Genomic DNA, 16,745 nt, shown 5'->3' with positions numbered 1-16,745 from the left:
TTGGATAAGCTATACACCATGACTTATGAGTAACTTACAGTACACTTAACGTATGCCAATGATCAAATAATTAATCTGTAACTTATGGCCCATGTATGAGCGTACGCTGGCATATGTCAAGAAATTTAGAGCATGCTCAAAACAAATACTTGCAGTATGTCGACGTGTGCCTTCGTTTCAGCGTGCTCCTAACTTATACAAAACTGACCCATTATTCATCCATTGTATGCCAGCGTTTTTGCCTGATTTTTTTGTATGTCAGACATACACTAGCTAAATCATCAAGGTGTGACATGGGCTTAAGAGGCTTAGTGGGAATGTAGTTTCAAGTGTTGAAGGGCATCCACTGTGTGGAACAGTAGATGGAGGGAGCATCATGATTGGAGATGCTTTAATAAAAAAATGGTTGCAGAAGAACATCGAACAGCAGCTTTTCATTCAGGTCGGCTGTTTGGAGGCATGGGAAAGCCTAAAATATGTAGGACATTAGGCCCCGAGGACCACGGATAAGACAACCTGATCTAGGAGTTTCATACATATTTAGTGATAATAACTAAACCATTGTTATGCATGTATTAATCAATGTTTATATAAATGTTATTGAGAACTTTAAAAGCTTATCACATGACTTTTCCCTCAGAAATGTAGCTAAAAAAAACACCCAGGCCACTTTTTGAATATCTGCATGCTTTAAAGTGTATCTGGATTTATATTGGCAAACAAAATGAAGCCTAGGCTGAAGCCTAGGCTGAAATTCATTGGAATAAACTGGATCATTGGAATAAACTGGATCATGCAATCAGAGGCTTATCCATGAATGAAGCAGCGAATTAGCATTTAACCACCTGATAATCCAATTAGTATCAGATTCCTGCTGAAACATTCAAATCAACAGCTCAACTTGCTCCCCAACAAGTATCTTAGTTGGATCATGTGTCAAACTTTGATTCTGATTACTCTGATTCAACTCTCCTCCATCCTCTTCTTCATATCTCCTAAAGCTCCATCTGTCTCCTATTGAACTAATACCCTGGACTCATACTGCTTTCACAAGGCAACACCAGCCAGTCCGGCAGAAGACTGCCATGGTAAGCCTGGTCCTGTCAGATTTCTTTCCAAGGGGAGTTTTTTTTTCTCCACTGTCGCTCTATGCTTGCTCATCGCGCAAGCTCATATAAACCTGCGCCTTGTTCCACCTGGCATCCATCTTCCTTCCATCTGCGTTCCACCACCAATTGCATCCCTGGTGGGCTTCATCTCTGTTCCCATTCAGCAGCTGCTGCATATAATCAAAGTAAAAATGAATTGTTCATTTACCCCACTGATGCCGGAGTGCCAAAGTCTAAAAATATTGTTTCAATAAAACCATTCTAATTGCCTTCCTTCTTCTGTATTTCTCAGACAGAGTTCTAGTATTGCTTTAATAAATATCATCCCAATGGGAGATGCCATGTTGTATCTGCATTTAAGATTAAAGAAGCTGAAAGAGGACAAACATGTTTTACCTGTGTCTGGAAATGTGCTGGTGGCCGAAGAGTTAAAAATAAGCAAAATAAACTGTAGGTCATTCTATCTTCCACTTTCTCTTGCAATGGAGTAACATCCGTACTTTTTTTCAAGTGAGAGAAATAATTTTAAGAAAAAAGAAAAAGACATAATAGCCAGGAAAAAAAACAACAGGTGTTGATTTTACCAGGTGAGTCAGTGCACCACTAGATGGCGATAAATATTTTACCTTGTCTCTTTAAAACAGATCCTATCTGCTCTTCTGCCATCATGTGAAAGAATATCCCATAAACAACTTCCTCCTCTTCTCATAACATTGTAAGATAGTCAGAAAGGCTGAGCCAACAAAGAGATCAGATCAAGCCCCAGGAAGAGGATTGTCAACTCTAACTTTACTTAAATATGTGCAAATGTTCATTAGTGAGGTTTTATGGAAATCTGGTCTTGATTTACATTTTCTATTTTTTATTTTAACTATTGACCAGCTGATATATGGCCTATTTCAGTTCAGTTGTTCTGAATAGACTGCTTGCTCTCATTTCTTTAGTAAACATTGTGAAGCTCCACTTAGAAAATGCAACTTCTTGGATTTTTTTTATTTATATTTTTTTTAACAGTCTTAATATTGTGATCAGGGTCTTTAACAAATGTATCGCAGATAAAAAAAAAAAATGCTATCTTCATCTGTGTTGTTTATAAATTTAGATGCAACAGAGTTGATAAAGTAAAACATGTCAAAAGTGCAGATCAGACGTTTATTTTTGGTGTTTATGCAGCCATTTTGGATTCTGAGGTAGATGTCATCCAAATGCAGACTTTTGTTTTTATAATTTATTTTTTTAAATCTTTTATAACTTTTATAACTATAACAGTTATAACTGTTTTCCAACTACTGTAATGATGCTGTTCATTGATTTTTTTTAAGTAGGGGTTTAGGAATCCCTGGAGAAAGGAATGACCCGTCTGTCTTTATGCTTCCACCTTTAGAAAGGTCACAGCGGAGGACTGTGTGGTCCTGTTGGGCTCAGCATCTACAACAAGGGCTAATTTAAGTGCATTAAAAAACAAAAAACTAATTAATGAGGCTGGCACCCAGGGATGGACTGGTCACTGGGCTTACAGGGCATTTGCCTGGTGGGCTGACTCCCATTTTTTGGCTGATCCATAACTACAATTCATAAATGTATTCATCAATTATTAAATTTATTGATCTGTATTCAATAACCTGTTAGTTTACCAAATCACCATCTAAGTAAAGCATTTCCACAGCAATGTGGCCCTTTTTTCAAATGAAATGCTGAACAATCTGCAGGTTTACTGGTGGTTCCTAGAATTTCTAAAAGTAGAAATTAGGGACTAAGGTTTATAGTTAGAGTGGTTTAGATTATCCAGAGCTAACTCTATAGTTATGCTGCTATAGGATTAGACAGCTGGAGGACATAAGGACCCCTTTTTCATCATTCTGCTTCATTCTATCTCTATTCTGGCACTCTGGCCTGTTTTCCAGTGTAGTCCTGTTTCTCTGACTGTGACTGGATGTTCTGTCTTTCATCATCTGACATGATAGCTGGATCAGAGCTCGTCTGCCTGGCTGTTTGTTTCCTGAACGGGACGAGATGGAGCTGGTTGACATTTACCTTTTGTATCTCTGCTTCTTTCTGTACATCTGCTTCTGTCTCCTTGAAACCTATTAGTACTTGGAAGATGGCCGCTCACACTGAGCCTGTTTCTGCTGTAGGTTTGTTAAGAGGGTTTTTTTTCCTCTCCACTGTCGCTCTTAGATCATTAAATTATCAGGCTGCTATGGTTTTAATTGTTTTTATAGACATTTCCTATCTGCTGAGCTGTTTGGGCATCAAATACGCAGTAAGAAATAAACATTACCCCCTTTGTAAATGTTTTTAAATATAAAGTGTAAGTTGTGTCTGTTTATTTTTCATTTAATTTATTTAATTTTTCGAAACAATCATTTCATGAAGCCTTTACAAATTTGTTCCTTTTATATCCATTTTTTAAATGGCTCAACATGTGCATTTATCCTCTGAGTGTCTCCCAATGAAATATATCTCATCATAAAGAAATCATGAAAAAACAAAAAACGGTCAAAATGTGGATCGTCTTTGACTTTTATTTTTGAACTGGAGGAGGGAGGGGGTGGGGTGAGACATCGCAAGTTAAGCATTTCATGAAAAAATATTTACAAAGAGGACTCGGTCCTCACCGACATGGACAGAACATTAGTAAAAAAACAAAGACATGAGAGTTAAGTACCTCTGAACCTTAAAAACACTGCTCTGATATCCAAACCATCAGGATAAATATATAATATTTATATTGTATTTACAGAATACCTCAAATTTACAACATGTGTGTATTCTATAAACAAATATAAATGATTTAGGCACACTTCAGTCCCAGACCACAACGGGATACAAACACTGTCTTCTCACTGATTTAAGCGAGGCTGACGTGAAATTTGGCCAGAAATGAAGAAAGATTTAGATCTTTGTGTCCTTCCATAGTGAATCCACTGAAAACAACTTCAATACTTGATTAAAATGAGACCTAAAAAACATTTTATACAGCAATTCTTTTCTGATTGTGAGGTGCAGTCGGGTTAGACAAGAACTTCTCTTCCGAAACCGTTAGTTTTTCTGCTTACAGTCACATAAGGTTCAGAGACGACAAACAACAGAGCAGCTACCTTATCTACTCAGATCAGACTTTGTGGTAACAATGTACGATGATAATGGCTGACTAAACGCACGCACAAGGGTGGAGGAGAGGAACGGCCGGGTAGGGCAAACTATCAGTCGGTCTACAAGTCCGACTCGGGCATATCTGGCATGTCCGCCATCAGGTAACCAATCCCGTAACGGCCGTTGGGAGCCGTGTTAACCTCCGCCCCCCCGCCGCTCTGCTTTCGGTAGATGTTTTTGCCGGGCATCGGCGAGGGTGCCTCGCTGGGTGTCTTGCCATGGATCAGGCTGGCGTCGTCGTCGTCCTCTGGCCGGGGGGTCTCCTTAATGACACGGCCCTTCTTATAGGAGACGGTGGACAGGCCACCGGTGTTCTCATCGATGATGTTGAAGAAGCGCAGGCAGAAGACCACCGGAACGGGCATGATGGCCATCACCACCAGGGAGATGCACACCGCGATCCCCCAGGGAGGGAAGTGAAGGGTCTTCTCCGTGGCCTGAAGGATGGGAGAGGAAAGAAAATAGATGTATGATCAGCTCTAATCCAAAATATGTTATTTACTCCTTACAGCTCCTTCAGAAAGTAATCAAACCTCAGGAAACATCACAATAAAACCACAAACCTCAGTAAATTTTATATAATGGAGAAACTAAAGCAGTTGCTAAGGAAGGTTTTTTGAAATGTTTTACCTTTAAAAATCTAACAGCTGAATTACATTTTACCTCCTTTACTCTATTACCCCCTAAATGAAACTTCAGTGCAACTAAACGAATCCAGAAAAAGCACTTCTAAAGAAAAACAGGTCTGACATCCAAACGGTTCATGGGGAGCTTCGATCAGAGCTAAAAGCAACTGGGCTGGGATACCTCTGGAGGAGCTGCAGAGATCCACAGCTCATATGTGGAAGACGATGCTCTGAACGCAGCATTGCCCCATGCTGTCAACATCCTTTTCTAAAGCACCAATGGGGAAGCTGGGCGAAGTGGATTTGATGACCCAACAAACCAACCATAAATTTTAGTGTTTTATTAGGAAAACAAACTGTAAAAAACATTTCTTTTTACTTTTCTTTCCCAATGAGTTACTAATTCATGGTGTCTCACGACATCCGATCTCTATAAAATACATTAAATGTTGTGACTTCTTTAAAATTAAAAATATGAAAACTTTAGCTTTACCTGACAAACTAAAGACTATGTTTAGAGCTGTGTCTCCTTCAGCTTTTATTATCTTTGGTTGTAAAATCACAGCTTTGGGTCTTTGACCAAACATCCTGTTTATTGTTCCCGGCTTTCATTTAACTCCAGGGTGACCGAGCCACAGAGCCCGGGTCCAGTGCTGGACGAAGTACTCAACAGCAGTTCATGAGTATTGAAACTCATAGTTAAATCTTACTCAACTATAAGTAAAAGTTACTCAGTCAAACATCTACTGAAGTTAAAGTATTGAAGGACACACTTTTGAATATAGTATTCAAAAGTACTTGCATTTAAAAGTACTTAAGCTACTCAAAAATATTCAAAAACACCAATAAAATGTTCTAATATCAGTACATCTGATGTATCGATGCGTAGAACCACCCGCTACAGATTCCACACCACTTGTAAAGAGCTTCAGCATAAAAATGCTGCTAAAAAAATAAGGACACCTTTTTTTTTATTTAAAAACAAACCAAAACAAAAACATACGTTTTTTTTTTTTCCATTTTCCTCACACTTTCACTGTGGAATAGTGACTAAAGAAACAGAAACTAGCCACATGGCAAGAACTAACGACTTAATAAAATTCAAACTACAAATAATATCTGCCCTGAGTTTCTCCCATTTGTGGAATGTCATCAAGACGTCCAAATTCATTCCTCAGGGCTGCTGTCTGGCATTTTAAAATTGCATTTCAAGAAAGAACAACAGCAACAGAGGTTCACAAACTAAGCTGAGCCTAAAGGAAAGTACAATATTTGACCTTGAAATGTAGTGGAGTGAAAGTTTTAAGTACCCACCAGAAATATTACTCAAGTAAAGTAGATACTCTAAAAAAGTACTTTAATAGAGTAATCAAGTAAATGTACTTTGTTACTTTCCACCACTGCCGGGGTCTCAGCAGATGGAACAGAGACGGCGACTCACCTCTTCCTGTATCCAGGCACTATAGCTGGGCGGCGTCATCGCCAGCTGGATGAAGCTGGAGCAGAGAAGGACCAGCAGCAGGATGGGCGTGATGTACTTCCACATGTAATAGTAGAAGCGGTACGGCGTAAAGCCCAGCATGTCCCTCAGGTCTTCAAAGAATCTGAGGAAGTGGGGAGGAGAACCCAATCACATTTTCTTTAGAAGCAAACAAATTATAAAAAAAGAACTGTTGACTTTATTTTAGTCACATGCCAACCTACAGTATGGAGTGACATTTGTTCCATTATTGTTAAGCAAAAAACATGTTTAGTATATGAAGATAAAAATAAAAAAAAACAACAATCCAGAATTAAACTTAACTGTTTTTTAAAAAAATTAAATTTTTTTCACATTTTCACTGTTAATTTTTTTTAGGATTTTTGTTGGAAAAATATTCATCACACTAAAAGTGAAACAAGACCCCCGCCTTGTTGACATCCTGTGTCTTTTTACTTGCAGCAAGGGGTTCCACAGGTAATGTACAACATCTGCCCAGATGGAGCCCAGGCTAAGATAATGCAAATAATATATTTCTTTCACTCACTTCTTTACCAACCTCCCCCTCACAGATTTACCAGCAGGAGTGTATCAGCATATAGGGTCAAAGCCAGGTTTTCTTCTACACCTAAATAGCAAATAAACTCCTCATTAAATATCAGCCCTGGAGAACTTTTTTCTTTAATTATAGGTCAAATTATCTTCACTTCTAAGGGCGGGCTTTCCTCTGGAGAGAAGACCCATTTCTGCTAGACGTTAGAAACANAGGGTTTTTTTTCCTCTCCACTGTCGCTCTATGCTTTCTCATCGTGCAAGCTCATATAAACCTGCGCCTTGTTCCACCTGTCATCCATCTTCCTTCCATCTTTGTTCCACCACCAATTGCATCCCCGGTGGGCTTCATCTCTGTTCCCATTCAGCAGCTGCTGCATATAATCAAAGTAAAAATGAATTGTTCATTTACCCCACTGATGCCTGAGTGCCAAAGTCTAAAAATATTGTTTCAATAAAACCATTCTAATTGCCTTCCTTCTTCTGTATTTCTCAGACAGAGTTCTAGTATTGCTTTAATAAATATCATCCCAATGGGAGATGCCATGTTGTATCTGCATTTAAGATTAAAGAAGCTGAAAGAGGACAAACATGTTTTACCTGTGTCTGGAAATGTGCTGGTGGCCGAAGAGTTAAAAATAAGCAAAATAAACTGTAGGTCATTCTATCTTCCACTTTCTCTTGCAATGGAGTAACATCCGTACTTTTTTTCAAGTGAGAGAAATAATTTTAAGAAAAAAGAAAAAGACATAATAGCCAGGAAAAAAAACAACAGGTGTTGATTTTACCAGGTGAGTCAGTGCACCACTAGATGGCGATAAATATTTTACCTTGTCTCTTTAAAACAGATCCTATCTGCTCTTCTGCCATCATGTGAAAGAATATCCCATAAACACCTTCCTCCTCTTCTCATAACATTGTAAGATAGTCAGAAAGGCTGAGCCAACAAAGAGATCAGATCAAGCCCCAGGAAGAGGATTGTCAACTCTAACTTTACTTAAATATGTGCAAATGTTCATTAGTGAGGTTTTATGGAAATCTGGTCTTGATTTACATTTTCTATTTTTTATTTTAACTATTGACCAGTTGATATATGGCCTATTTCAGTTCAGTTGTTCTGAATAGACTGCTTGCTCTCATTTCTTTAGTAAACATTGTGAAGCTCCACTTAGAAAATGCAACTTCTTGGATTTTTTTTATTTATATTTTTTTTAACAGTCTTAATATTGTGATCAGGGTCTTTAACAAATGTATCGCAGATAAAAAAAAAAAATGCTATCTTCATCTGTGTTGTTTATAAATTTAGATGCAACAGAGTTGATAAAGTAAAACATGTCAAAAGTGCAGATCAGACGTTTATTTTTGGTGTTTATGCAGCCATTTTGGATTCTGAGGTAGATGTCATCCAAATGCAGACTTTTGTTTTTATAATTTATTTTTTTAAATCTTTTATAACTTTTATAACTATAACAGTTATAACTGTTTTCCAACTACTGTAATGATGCTGTTCATTGATTTTTTTTAAGTAGGGGTTTAGGAATCCCTGGAGAAAGGAATGACCCATCTGTCTTTATGCTTCAACCTTTAGAAAGGTCACAGCGGAGGACTGTGTGGTCCTGTTGGGCTCAGCATCTACAACAAGGGCTAATTTAAGTGCATTAAAAAACAAAAAACTAATTAATGAGGCTGGCACCCAGGGATGGACTGGTCACTGGGCTTACAGGGCATTTGCCTGGTGGGCTGACTCCCATTTTTTGGCTGATCCATAACTACAATTCATAAATGTATTCATCAATTATTAAATTTATTGATCTGTATTCAATAACCTGTTAGTTTACCAAATCACCATCTAAGTAAAGCATTTCCACAGCAATGTGGCCCTTTTTTCAAATGAAATGCTGAACAATCTGCAGGTTTACTGGTGGTTCCTAGAATTTCTAAAAGTAGAAATTAGGGACTAAGGTTTATAGTTAGAGTGGTTTAGATTATCCAGAGCTAACTCTATAGTTATGCTGCTATAGGATTAGACAGCTGGAGGACATAAGGACCCCTTTTTCATCATTCTGCTTCATTCTATCTCTATTCTGGCACTCTGGCCTGTTTTCCAGTGTAGTCCTGTTTCTCTGACTGTGACTGGATGTTCTGTCTTTCATCATCTGACATGATAGCTGGATCAGAGCTCGTCTGCCTGGCTGTTTGTTTCCTGAACGGGACGAGATGGAGCTGGTTGACATTTACCTTTTGTATCTCTGCTTATTTCTGTACATCTGCTTCTGTCTCCTTGAAACCTATTAGTACTTGGAAGATGGCCGCTCACACTGAGCCTGTTTCTGCTGTAGGTTTGTTAAGAGGGTTTTTTTTCCTCTCCACTGTCGCTCTTAGATCATTAAATTATCAGGCTGCTATGGTTTTAATTGTTTTTATAGACATTTCCTATCTGCTGAGCTGTTTGGGCATCAAATACGCAGTAAGAAATAAACATTACCCCCTTTGTAAATGTTTTTAAATATAAAGTGTAAGTTGTGTCTGTTTATTTTTCATTTAATTTATTTAATTTTTCGAAACAATCATTTCATGAAGCCTTTACAAATTTGTTCCTTTTATATCCATTTTTTAAATGGCTCAACATGTGCATTTATCCTCTGAGTGTCTCCCAATGAAATATATCTCATCATAAAGAAATCATGAAAAAACAAAAAATGGTCAAAATGTGGATTGTCTTTGACTTTTATTTTTGAACTGGAGGAGGGAGGGGGTTGGGTGAGACATCGCAATTTAAGCATTTCATGAAAAAATATTTACAAAGAGGACTCGGTCCTCACCGACATGGACAGAACATTAGTAAAAAAACAAAGACATGAGAGTTAAGTACCTCTGAACCTTAAAAACACTGCTCTGATATCCAAACCATCAGGATAAATATATAATATTTATATTGTATTTACAGAATACCTCAAATTTACAACGTGTGTATTCTATAAACAAATATAAATGATTTAGGCACACTTCAGTCCCAGACCACAACGGGATACAAACACTGTCTTCTCACTGATTTAAGCGAGGCTGACGTGAAATTTGGCCAGAAATGAAGAAAGATTTAGATCTTTGTGTCCTTCCATAGTGAATCCACTGAAAACAACTTCAATACTTGATTAAAATGAGACCTAAAAAACATTTTATACAGCAATTCTTTTCTGATTGTGAGGTGCAGTCGGGTTAGACAAGAACTTCTCTTCCGAAACCGTTAGTTTTTCTGCTTACAGTCACATAAGGTTCAGAGACGACAAACAACAGAGCAGCTACCTTATCTACTCAGATCAGACTTTGTGGTAACAATGTACGATGATAATGGCTGACTAAACGCACGCACAAGGGTGGAGGAGAGGAACGGCCGGGTAGGGCAAACTATCAGTCGGTCTACAAGTCCGACTCGGGCATATCTGGCATGTCCGCCATCAGGTAACCAATCCCGTAACGGCCGTTGGGAGCCGTGTTAACCTCCGCCCCCCCGCCGCTCTGCTTTCGGTAGATGTTTTTGCCGGGCATCGGCGAGGGTGCCTCGCTGGGTGTCTTGCCATGGATCAGGCTGGCGTCGTCGTCGTCCTCTGGCCGGGGGGTCTCCTTAATGACACGGCCCTTCTTATAGGAGACGGTGGACAGGCCACCGGTGTTCTCATCGATGATGTTGAAGAAGCGCAGGCAGAAGACCACCGGAACGGGCATGATGGCCATCACCACCAGGGAGATGCACACCGCGATCCCCCAGGGAGGGAAGTGAAGGGTCTTCTCCGTGGCCTGAAGGATGGGAGAGGAAAGAAAATAGATGTATGATCAGCTCTAATCCAAAATATGTTATTTACTCCTTACAGCTCCTTCAGAAAGTAATCAAACCTCAGGAAACATCACAATAAAACCACAAACCTCAGTAAATTTTATATAATGGAGAAACTAAAGCAGTTGCTAAGGAAGGTTTTTTGAAATGTTTTACCTTTAAAAATCTAACAGCTGAATTACATTTTACCTCCTTTACTCTATTACCCCCTAAATGAAACTTCAGTGCAACTAAACGAATCCAGAAAAAGCACTTCTAAAGAAAAACAGGTCTGACATCCAAACGGTTCATGGGGAGCTTCGATCAGAGCTAAAAGCAACTGGGCTGGGATACCTCTGGAGGAGCTGCAGAGATCCACAGCTCATATGTGGAAGACGATGCTCTGAACGCAGCATTGCCCCATGCTGTCAACATCCTTTTCTAAAGCACCAATGGGGAAGCTGGGCGAAGTGGATTTGATGACCCAACAAACCAACCATAAATTTTAGTGTTTTATTAGGAAAACAAACTGTAAAAAACATTTCTTTTTACTTTTCTTTCCCAATGAGTTACTAATTCATGGTGTCTCACGACATCCGATCTCTATAAAATACATTAAATGTTGTGACTTCTTTAAAATTAAAAATATGAAAACTTTAGCTTTACCTGACAAACTAAAGACTATGTTTAGAGCTGTGTCTCCTTCAGCTTTTATTATCTTTGGTTGTAAAATCACAGCTTTGGGTCTTTGACCAAACATCCTGTTTATTGTTCCCGGCTTTCATTTAACTCCAGGGTGACCGAGCCACAGAGCCCGGGTCCAGTGCTGGACGAAGTACTCAACAGCAGTTCATGAGTATTGAAACTCATAGTTAAATCTTACTCAACTATAAGTAAAAGTTACTCAGTCAAACATCTACTGAAGTTAAAGTATTGAAGGACACACTTTTGAATATAGTATTCAAAAGTACTTGCATTTAAAAGTACTTAAGCTACTCAAAAATATTCAAAAACACCAATAAAATGTTCTAATATCAGTACATCTGATGTATCGATGCGTAGAACCACCCGCTACAGATTCCACACCACTTGTAAAGAGCTTCAGCATAAAAATGCTGCTAAAAAAATAAGGACACCTTTTTTTTTATTTAAAAACAAACCAAAACAAAAACATACGTTTTTTTTTTTTCCATTTTCCTCACACTTTCACTGTGGAATAGTGACTAAAGAAACAGAAACTAGCCACATGGCAAGAACTAACGACTTAATAAAATTCAAACTACAAATAATATCTGCCCTGAGTTTCTCCCATTTGTGGAATGTCATCAAGACGTCCAAATTCATTCCTCAGGGCTGCTGTCTGGCATTTTAAAATTGCATTTCAAGAAAGAACAACAGCAACAGAGGTTCACAAACTAAGCTGAGCCTAAAGGAAAGTACAATATTTGACCTTGAAATGTAGTGGAGTGAAAGTTTTAAGTACCCACCAGAAATATTACTCAAGTAAAGTAGATACTCTAAAAAAGTACTTTAATAGAGTAATCAAGTAAATGTACTTTGTTACTTTCCACCACTGCCGGGGTCTCAGCAGATGGAACAGAGACGGCGACTCACCTCTTCCTGTATCCAGGCACTATAGCTGGGCGGCGTCATCGCCAGCTGGATGAAGCTGGAGCAGAGAAGGACCAGCAGCAGGATGGGCGTGATGTACTTCCACATGTAATAGTAGAAGCGGTACGGCGTAAAGCCCAGCATGTCCCTCAGGTCTTCAAAGAATCTGAGGAAGTGGGGAGGAGAACCCAATCACATTTTCTTTAGAAGCAAACAAATTATAAAAAAAGAACTGTTGACTTTATTTTAGTCACATGCCAACCTACAGTATGGAGTGACATTTGTTCCATTATTGTTAAGCAAAAAACATGTTTAGTATATGAAGATAAAAATAAAAAAAAACAACAATCCAGAATTAAACTTAACTGTTTTTTAAAAAAATTAAATTTTTTTCACATTTTCACTGTTAATTTTTTTTAGGATTTTTGTTGGAAAAATATTCATCACACTAAAAGTGAAACAAGACCCCCGCCTTGTTGACATCCTGTGTCTTTTTACTTGCAGCAAGGGGTTCCACAGGTAATGTACAACATCTGCCCAGATGGAGCCCAGGCTAAGATAATGCAAATAATATATTTCTTTCACTCACTTCTTTACCAACCTCCCCCTCACAGATTTACCAGCAGGAGTGTATCAGCATATAGGGTCAAAGCCAGGTTTTCTTCTACACCTAAATAGCAAATAAACTCCTCATTAAATATCAGCCCTGGAGAACTTTTTTCTTTAATTATAGGTCAAATTATCTTCACTTCTAAGGGCGGGCTTTCCTCTGGAGAGAAGACCCATTTCTGCTAGATGTTAGAAACAACATTTTATTGGTCAATGGGCGAATGTTTGCATTGGGCTGAAAGGGATTTGGGAAAAGTAATTTGAAAAGAATGCAATTCATAATAGTCAATCTGTAAAAAGTATATATATATGTATATATAAAAGGAAAACAAAGTTTGAAAAAATAAATTAGGAAAAAAAATATTAGAAAAACATAATCTGAGAAAACAACAAAGTTCCTCTCAAGAGCATTTTTTGCTTAAGAAGATTGTCCTGTATTCCATCTTTTTATCTGAATTAACAAAATGCGTACTTTGCTTGCAGCAGTAGCCTGCTTTCATCCAACTGAAATGCAAAATTTTAACAGACTTTTAAAAGTGAAAAAAAAAAAAAAAGGTATATGAGTAAAACACTTTGTTTCGTTTAAAGCGAATTATGCAAGCCATGTAAAGCTTAATCTCATAATATGTTGCTGTAGACATTACATCACGGTCGGCTATTATAAACAGGAAGTAGAGGCTGAAGTTAAGCACTGACCACAGATCAGAAATGGAGGTAGGTTTGAATGAATGTGTTGCTATGTGGCCAGTTGTTCTTACATTAACATTTCAGCTAGTAATAGAGATGTTGCTTCCAGCCATGTTTATCTGTATAATAGGAACATCCAGGAAGACGCTGACAGCAGAGACAGCTGATCAGTCATGTGACATAAAAGTTTGCTACCTCTGAGCTGATTCAAAATAAATATTTCCATTTCCTGTTTAATGCATTAACACTTTTTCAAGAAAGCCCAAAACACATAGCTAGCACATAGAAGAAATTTTCTTCCATGTGACGCTTAGAAAAACCTCACGGAAATGCACCTAATAATGGAACAAAACTCACTCCATACTAATCTGCTGACAGTAACACCTGCTTACTTGTTGATCCCATAGAACCAGGCGATTGCCACGTTTTCCAGCACCACGACAATGAGCAGCGGTAAAGTGGCGGAGTAGTCATCAAACATGGTCACAAAGTAGTTCCCTGAGCGCTGAACAAAAAGAAGACCGATGGAGAAGGCCAGCACACAGCAGCCCACTGCAAGAGACAGGGAGGAACCCCGTTACTGGAAAATAAATGCAGAACAAACACAGCCAGCTTCTCCTGAAACCCTTTGCTTTTCAGCTCCTTTAATTCTTTACTTTAAAATAATTTAAAATAATTTAAAATAATTAATACTTTCATTTCATATTTTGTGCATCTTTGAAATTATCAATTTTTTTTTCTTTTTTACAACACATTTAGAATGCTTCAGGATAACAAAGAACCTTCTGTTCTCTGACCTGTGAGAAACTCCTTCCGGACTTTGAACGTATCGATGAGCGGAGTGAGGATTCCCTCGATGGTGCCAAACATGCTGCCGAGGCCCAGGTTAATCAACATGAGGAAGAACATGACGGACCAGAAAGGCGAGGCAGGGAAGTGGGTCATAGCTTCAGTGAAGGCGATGAAGGCCAAGCCTGTGCCTTGGACTGCCTGTTAGAGCACGAAAAATAAGTAGGTAATAGGAAACCCACAAGGTATTAAAGCTTAATTGCTAGTCCCTGACTTCAGGCGTTCTACTTTAGGAGAAGTTCAAGTTTATCTGGTTTCTGACATTTAACTGCCGGAATTTATTTGCAAATATATATATAAAAAAACTAAATTAAATAGAGATAATTAATTTGGATACAGCGCATGCAGTGACACAGCGATTATCTGAGCAAAATCTGAACAAAATATGTTTTCCATTCAGAGATATGATGACTTTTTAATCCCTGCTCCTCAAACTGGCTTTTTAAATCTTTATAATACCAGAACATATCTACCTTTGAATCACTCTTTTTTTTTATCACATTTTGAAAAGACAATCAAGTCAACACCAGATGAAATTCAGGCTTTGACCAATAGATGGCAGCACAGTGCTCCAAATACAGTCCTTCCTAGGAGCAGAATGTGCATCAATAGGCTTGTTAGGTTTGTGGTAATTTTGCAAAATAAAGTGAACAAGATCTTAAAAAATGAAAGAAATGTAATAAACTATTAAAGGTAAAATAAGTAAAAAAATATTCCTTTCTTTGTTTCTAAATGCACTTCTGTTTATTAAATTAGAAATTTAACGGGAAAGCAAAGCTAACAGTAAATAAAGCCAACGATTCGATGCATCGACACGTCTGCAAGATAATCGATTCATGTTTTCCCAGCGTTCTCGCGCATCTCGCTCTTCTAGCGGGTCAAATTTCACGAGTTGTTTTCCGCAATTTTGGTCATAAAAACAAAACAAACTGGCCTCCTGTCCGCGGCACTGTTTGCGGTCAACTACAATTTGGGAGAGGTGCAGTGGAGCGTCTCTCAAGGGGGCGGGGACGTCCACACTCTGGAGCCGAGGTATTGCATTGCACTCATTGCACTGATTTTCTGCAGAATTTTTGCAGTATTTTATGATGCAACTTTTCTACTTCTGTTTTTTGCTGTTGTGCATAACAGCAAAAAATGCATAACGGTATTACAGCTTTCATTGATTTATTTCAAACTTGAAACTTTGTTTAGCCTGTAAGGTGTAAAAAAAATAATAATGATAAAAAAAACATTTAACCGATTAATAGATTAATCGAATCGAATCGTGGTGTATTCTTGAGTATCGAAAATAATCGAATCGTTGGGTCAGGAAATCGATACTGAATCGAATCGCCATGATGGATGTGATTTACACCCCTAGTCTGGAAGGCGCAAGGGGGAGCCTATTCGAGAACTCGCGAGAACTTTGGCGGCGCCGGGCGGGAGTGTTTATCTTCCAAAACAACAATGGCGCGTCTGCAAGATATCACGGTGACGGAGATGGATCTAGAGTTGCTAGACATCGAAGAGGAACAGGTTCTGTTAATGGAGTTGGTAAACAGACTGATTAACCTTTCGTAGTAGTTGTCCATTGTAGTTCCTTGGTTTTTAAAAATGGCGCATCCCGGCACCGAATCGAGAAGGACGACCAAACAGACAGCCGGAAAGACATACTAAGGACCAATCACAGCTGCGTAGTCGGCGTAGTCGCACACAGAGACAGATTTGACGGTTGCAGAGGCTATGAGTCAAAAGCATAAATTGGCCTTTAGAGAGAGCGGGCAAGCAGCAGAGACGAGGCTTAACTGCCTGAGGAACGACTTTGCTTTATAAGGTTAATTACTAATTATATATTATTTTTAAAAAAGCAGTTTAATGGGCTTAATAAAATAACTGTTAAATGCAGCATGAACAACATGCTGCCTTCTAATCACAAAGATCATTCTCAGATTTTAGCAGCTTGTACCTGATTGAGTTCATCTTCAATGCTGCACGACTCCAGCTCCAGTTTGGGGAACTCGTTCTCCTTCACTCCTTTGATGATCTCTATCATCTGATGGTAGTCTTCTGCAGTGATCTGACTAACCTGAGTCAGGTTGATATGGTGGGGAATAAGGCTTGGTTCGATGCCATTACCCAACAGCCCCACTATCTTATTAGTGTTTCTACAGAACAGAAGAAAGGGAAACAATGCATAAATAATATATAAAAATGTTTAATTTTGCTATGAAGTAATTAATTTAGCTTATTTACTATGTCTGTATCAACGTTAA

General features: G+C 38.4%; 2 protein-coding genes across 2 annotated transcripts in view; both read right to left on the bottom strand.

The window, feature by feature from the left end:
* Positions 1–3,603: 3,603 nt before the first annotated feature.
* Positions 3,604–6,505, bottom strand: LOC107102888 (sodium-dependent neutral amino acid transporter B(0)AT2-like). The gene is made up of 2 exons (XM_015402341.1): positions 6,333–6,505; positions 3,604–4,702 (listed from the first exon to the last, which is right to left on the bottom strand). The coding sequence occupies exons 1-2, from the start codon at positions 6,471–6,473 to the stop codon at positions 4,325–4,327; spliced, it is 519 nt and encodes a 172-aa protein (XP_015257827.1). The 5' UTR covers positions 6,474–6,505; the 3' UTR covers positions 3,604–4,324.
* Positions 6,506–9,710: 3,205 nt separating this feature from the next.
* The window catches only part of LOC107102889 (sodium-dependent neutral amino acid transporter B(0)AT2-like), a 31,276-nt gene continuing 24,241 nt past the window's right edge, over positions 9,711–16,745 (bottom strand). The window contains exons 8-12 of the mRNA XM_015402342.1: positions 16,439–16,637; positions 14,439–14,631; positions 14,034–14,193; positions 12,349–12,511; positions 9,711–10,718 (exon numbers count right to left, since the gene is read on the bottom strand). Of these exons, the coding sequence (XP_015257828.1) occupies positions 10,341–10,718; positions 12,349–12,511; positions 14,034–14,193; positions 14,439–14,631; positions 16,439–16,637 (1,093 nt within the window). The 3' untranslated portion in view covers positions 9,711–10,340. The remainder of the gene's footprint in view (positions 10,719–12,348; positions 12,512–14,033; positions 14,194–14,438; positions 14,632–16,438; positions 16,638–16,745) is intronic.

Source organism: Cyprinodon variegatus, unplaced genomic scaffold (genome assembly GCF_000732505.1).
Source record: "Cyprinodon variegatus isolate N-32 unplaced genomic scaffold, C_variegatus-1.0 Scaffold1337, whole genome shotgun sequence".
Classification (NCBI taxonomy): Eukaryota; Metazoa; Chordata; class Actinopteri; order Cyprinodontiformes; family Cyprinodontidae; genus Cyprinodon; species Cyprinodon variegatus.
This window is presented reverse-complemented; position numbering and strand designations above follow the sequence as displayed.

Coding starts and splice junctions, on each gene's coding strand:
- LOC107102888 (XM_015402341.1), bottom strand. CDS start 6,473: ATGCTGGGCTTTACGCCGTACCGCTTCTACTATTACATGTGGAAGTAC. Junction 4,703..6,332: donor GTGCCTGGATACAGGAAGAG/GTGAGTCGCCGT, acceptor CCCATCCTTCAG/GCCACGGAGAAGACCCTTCA.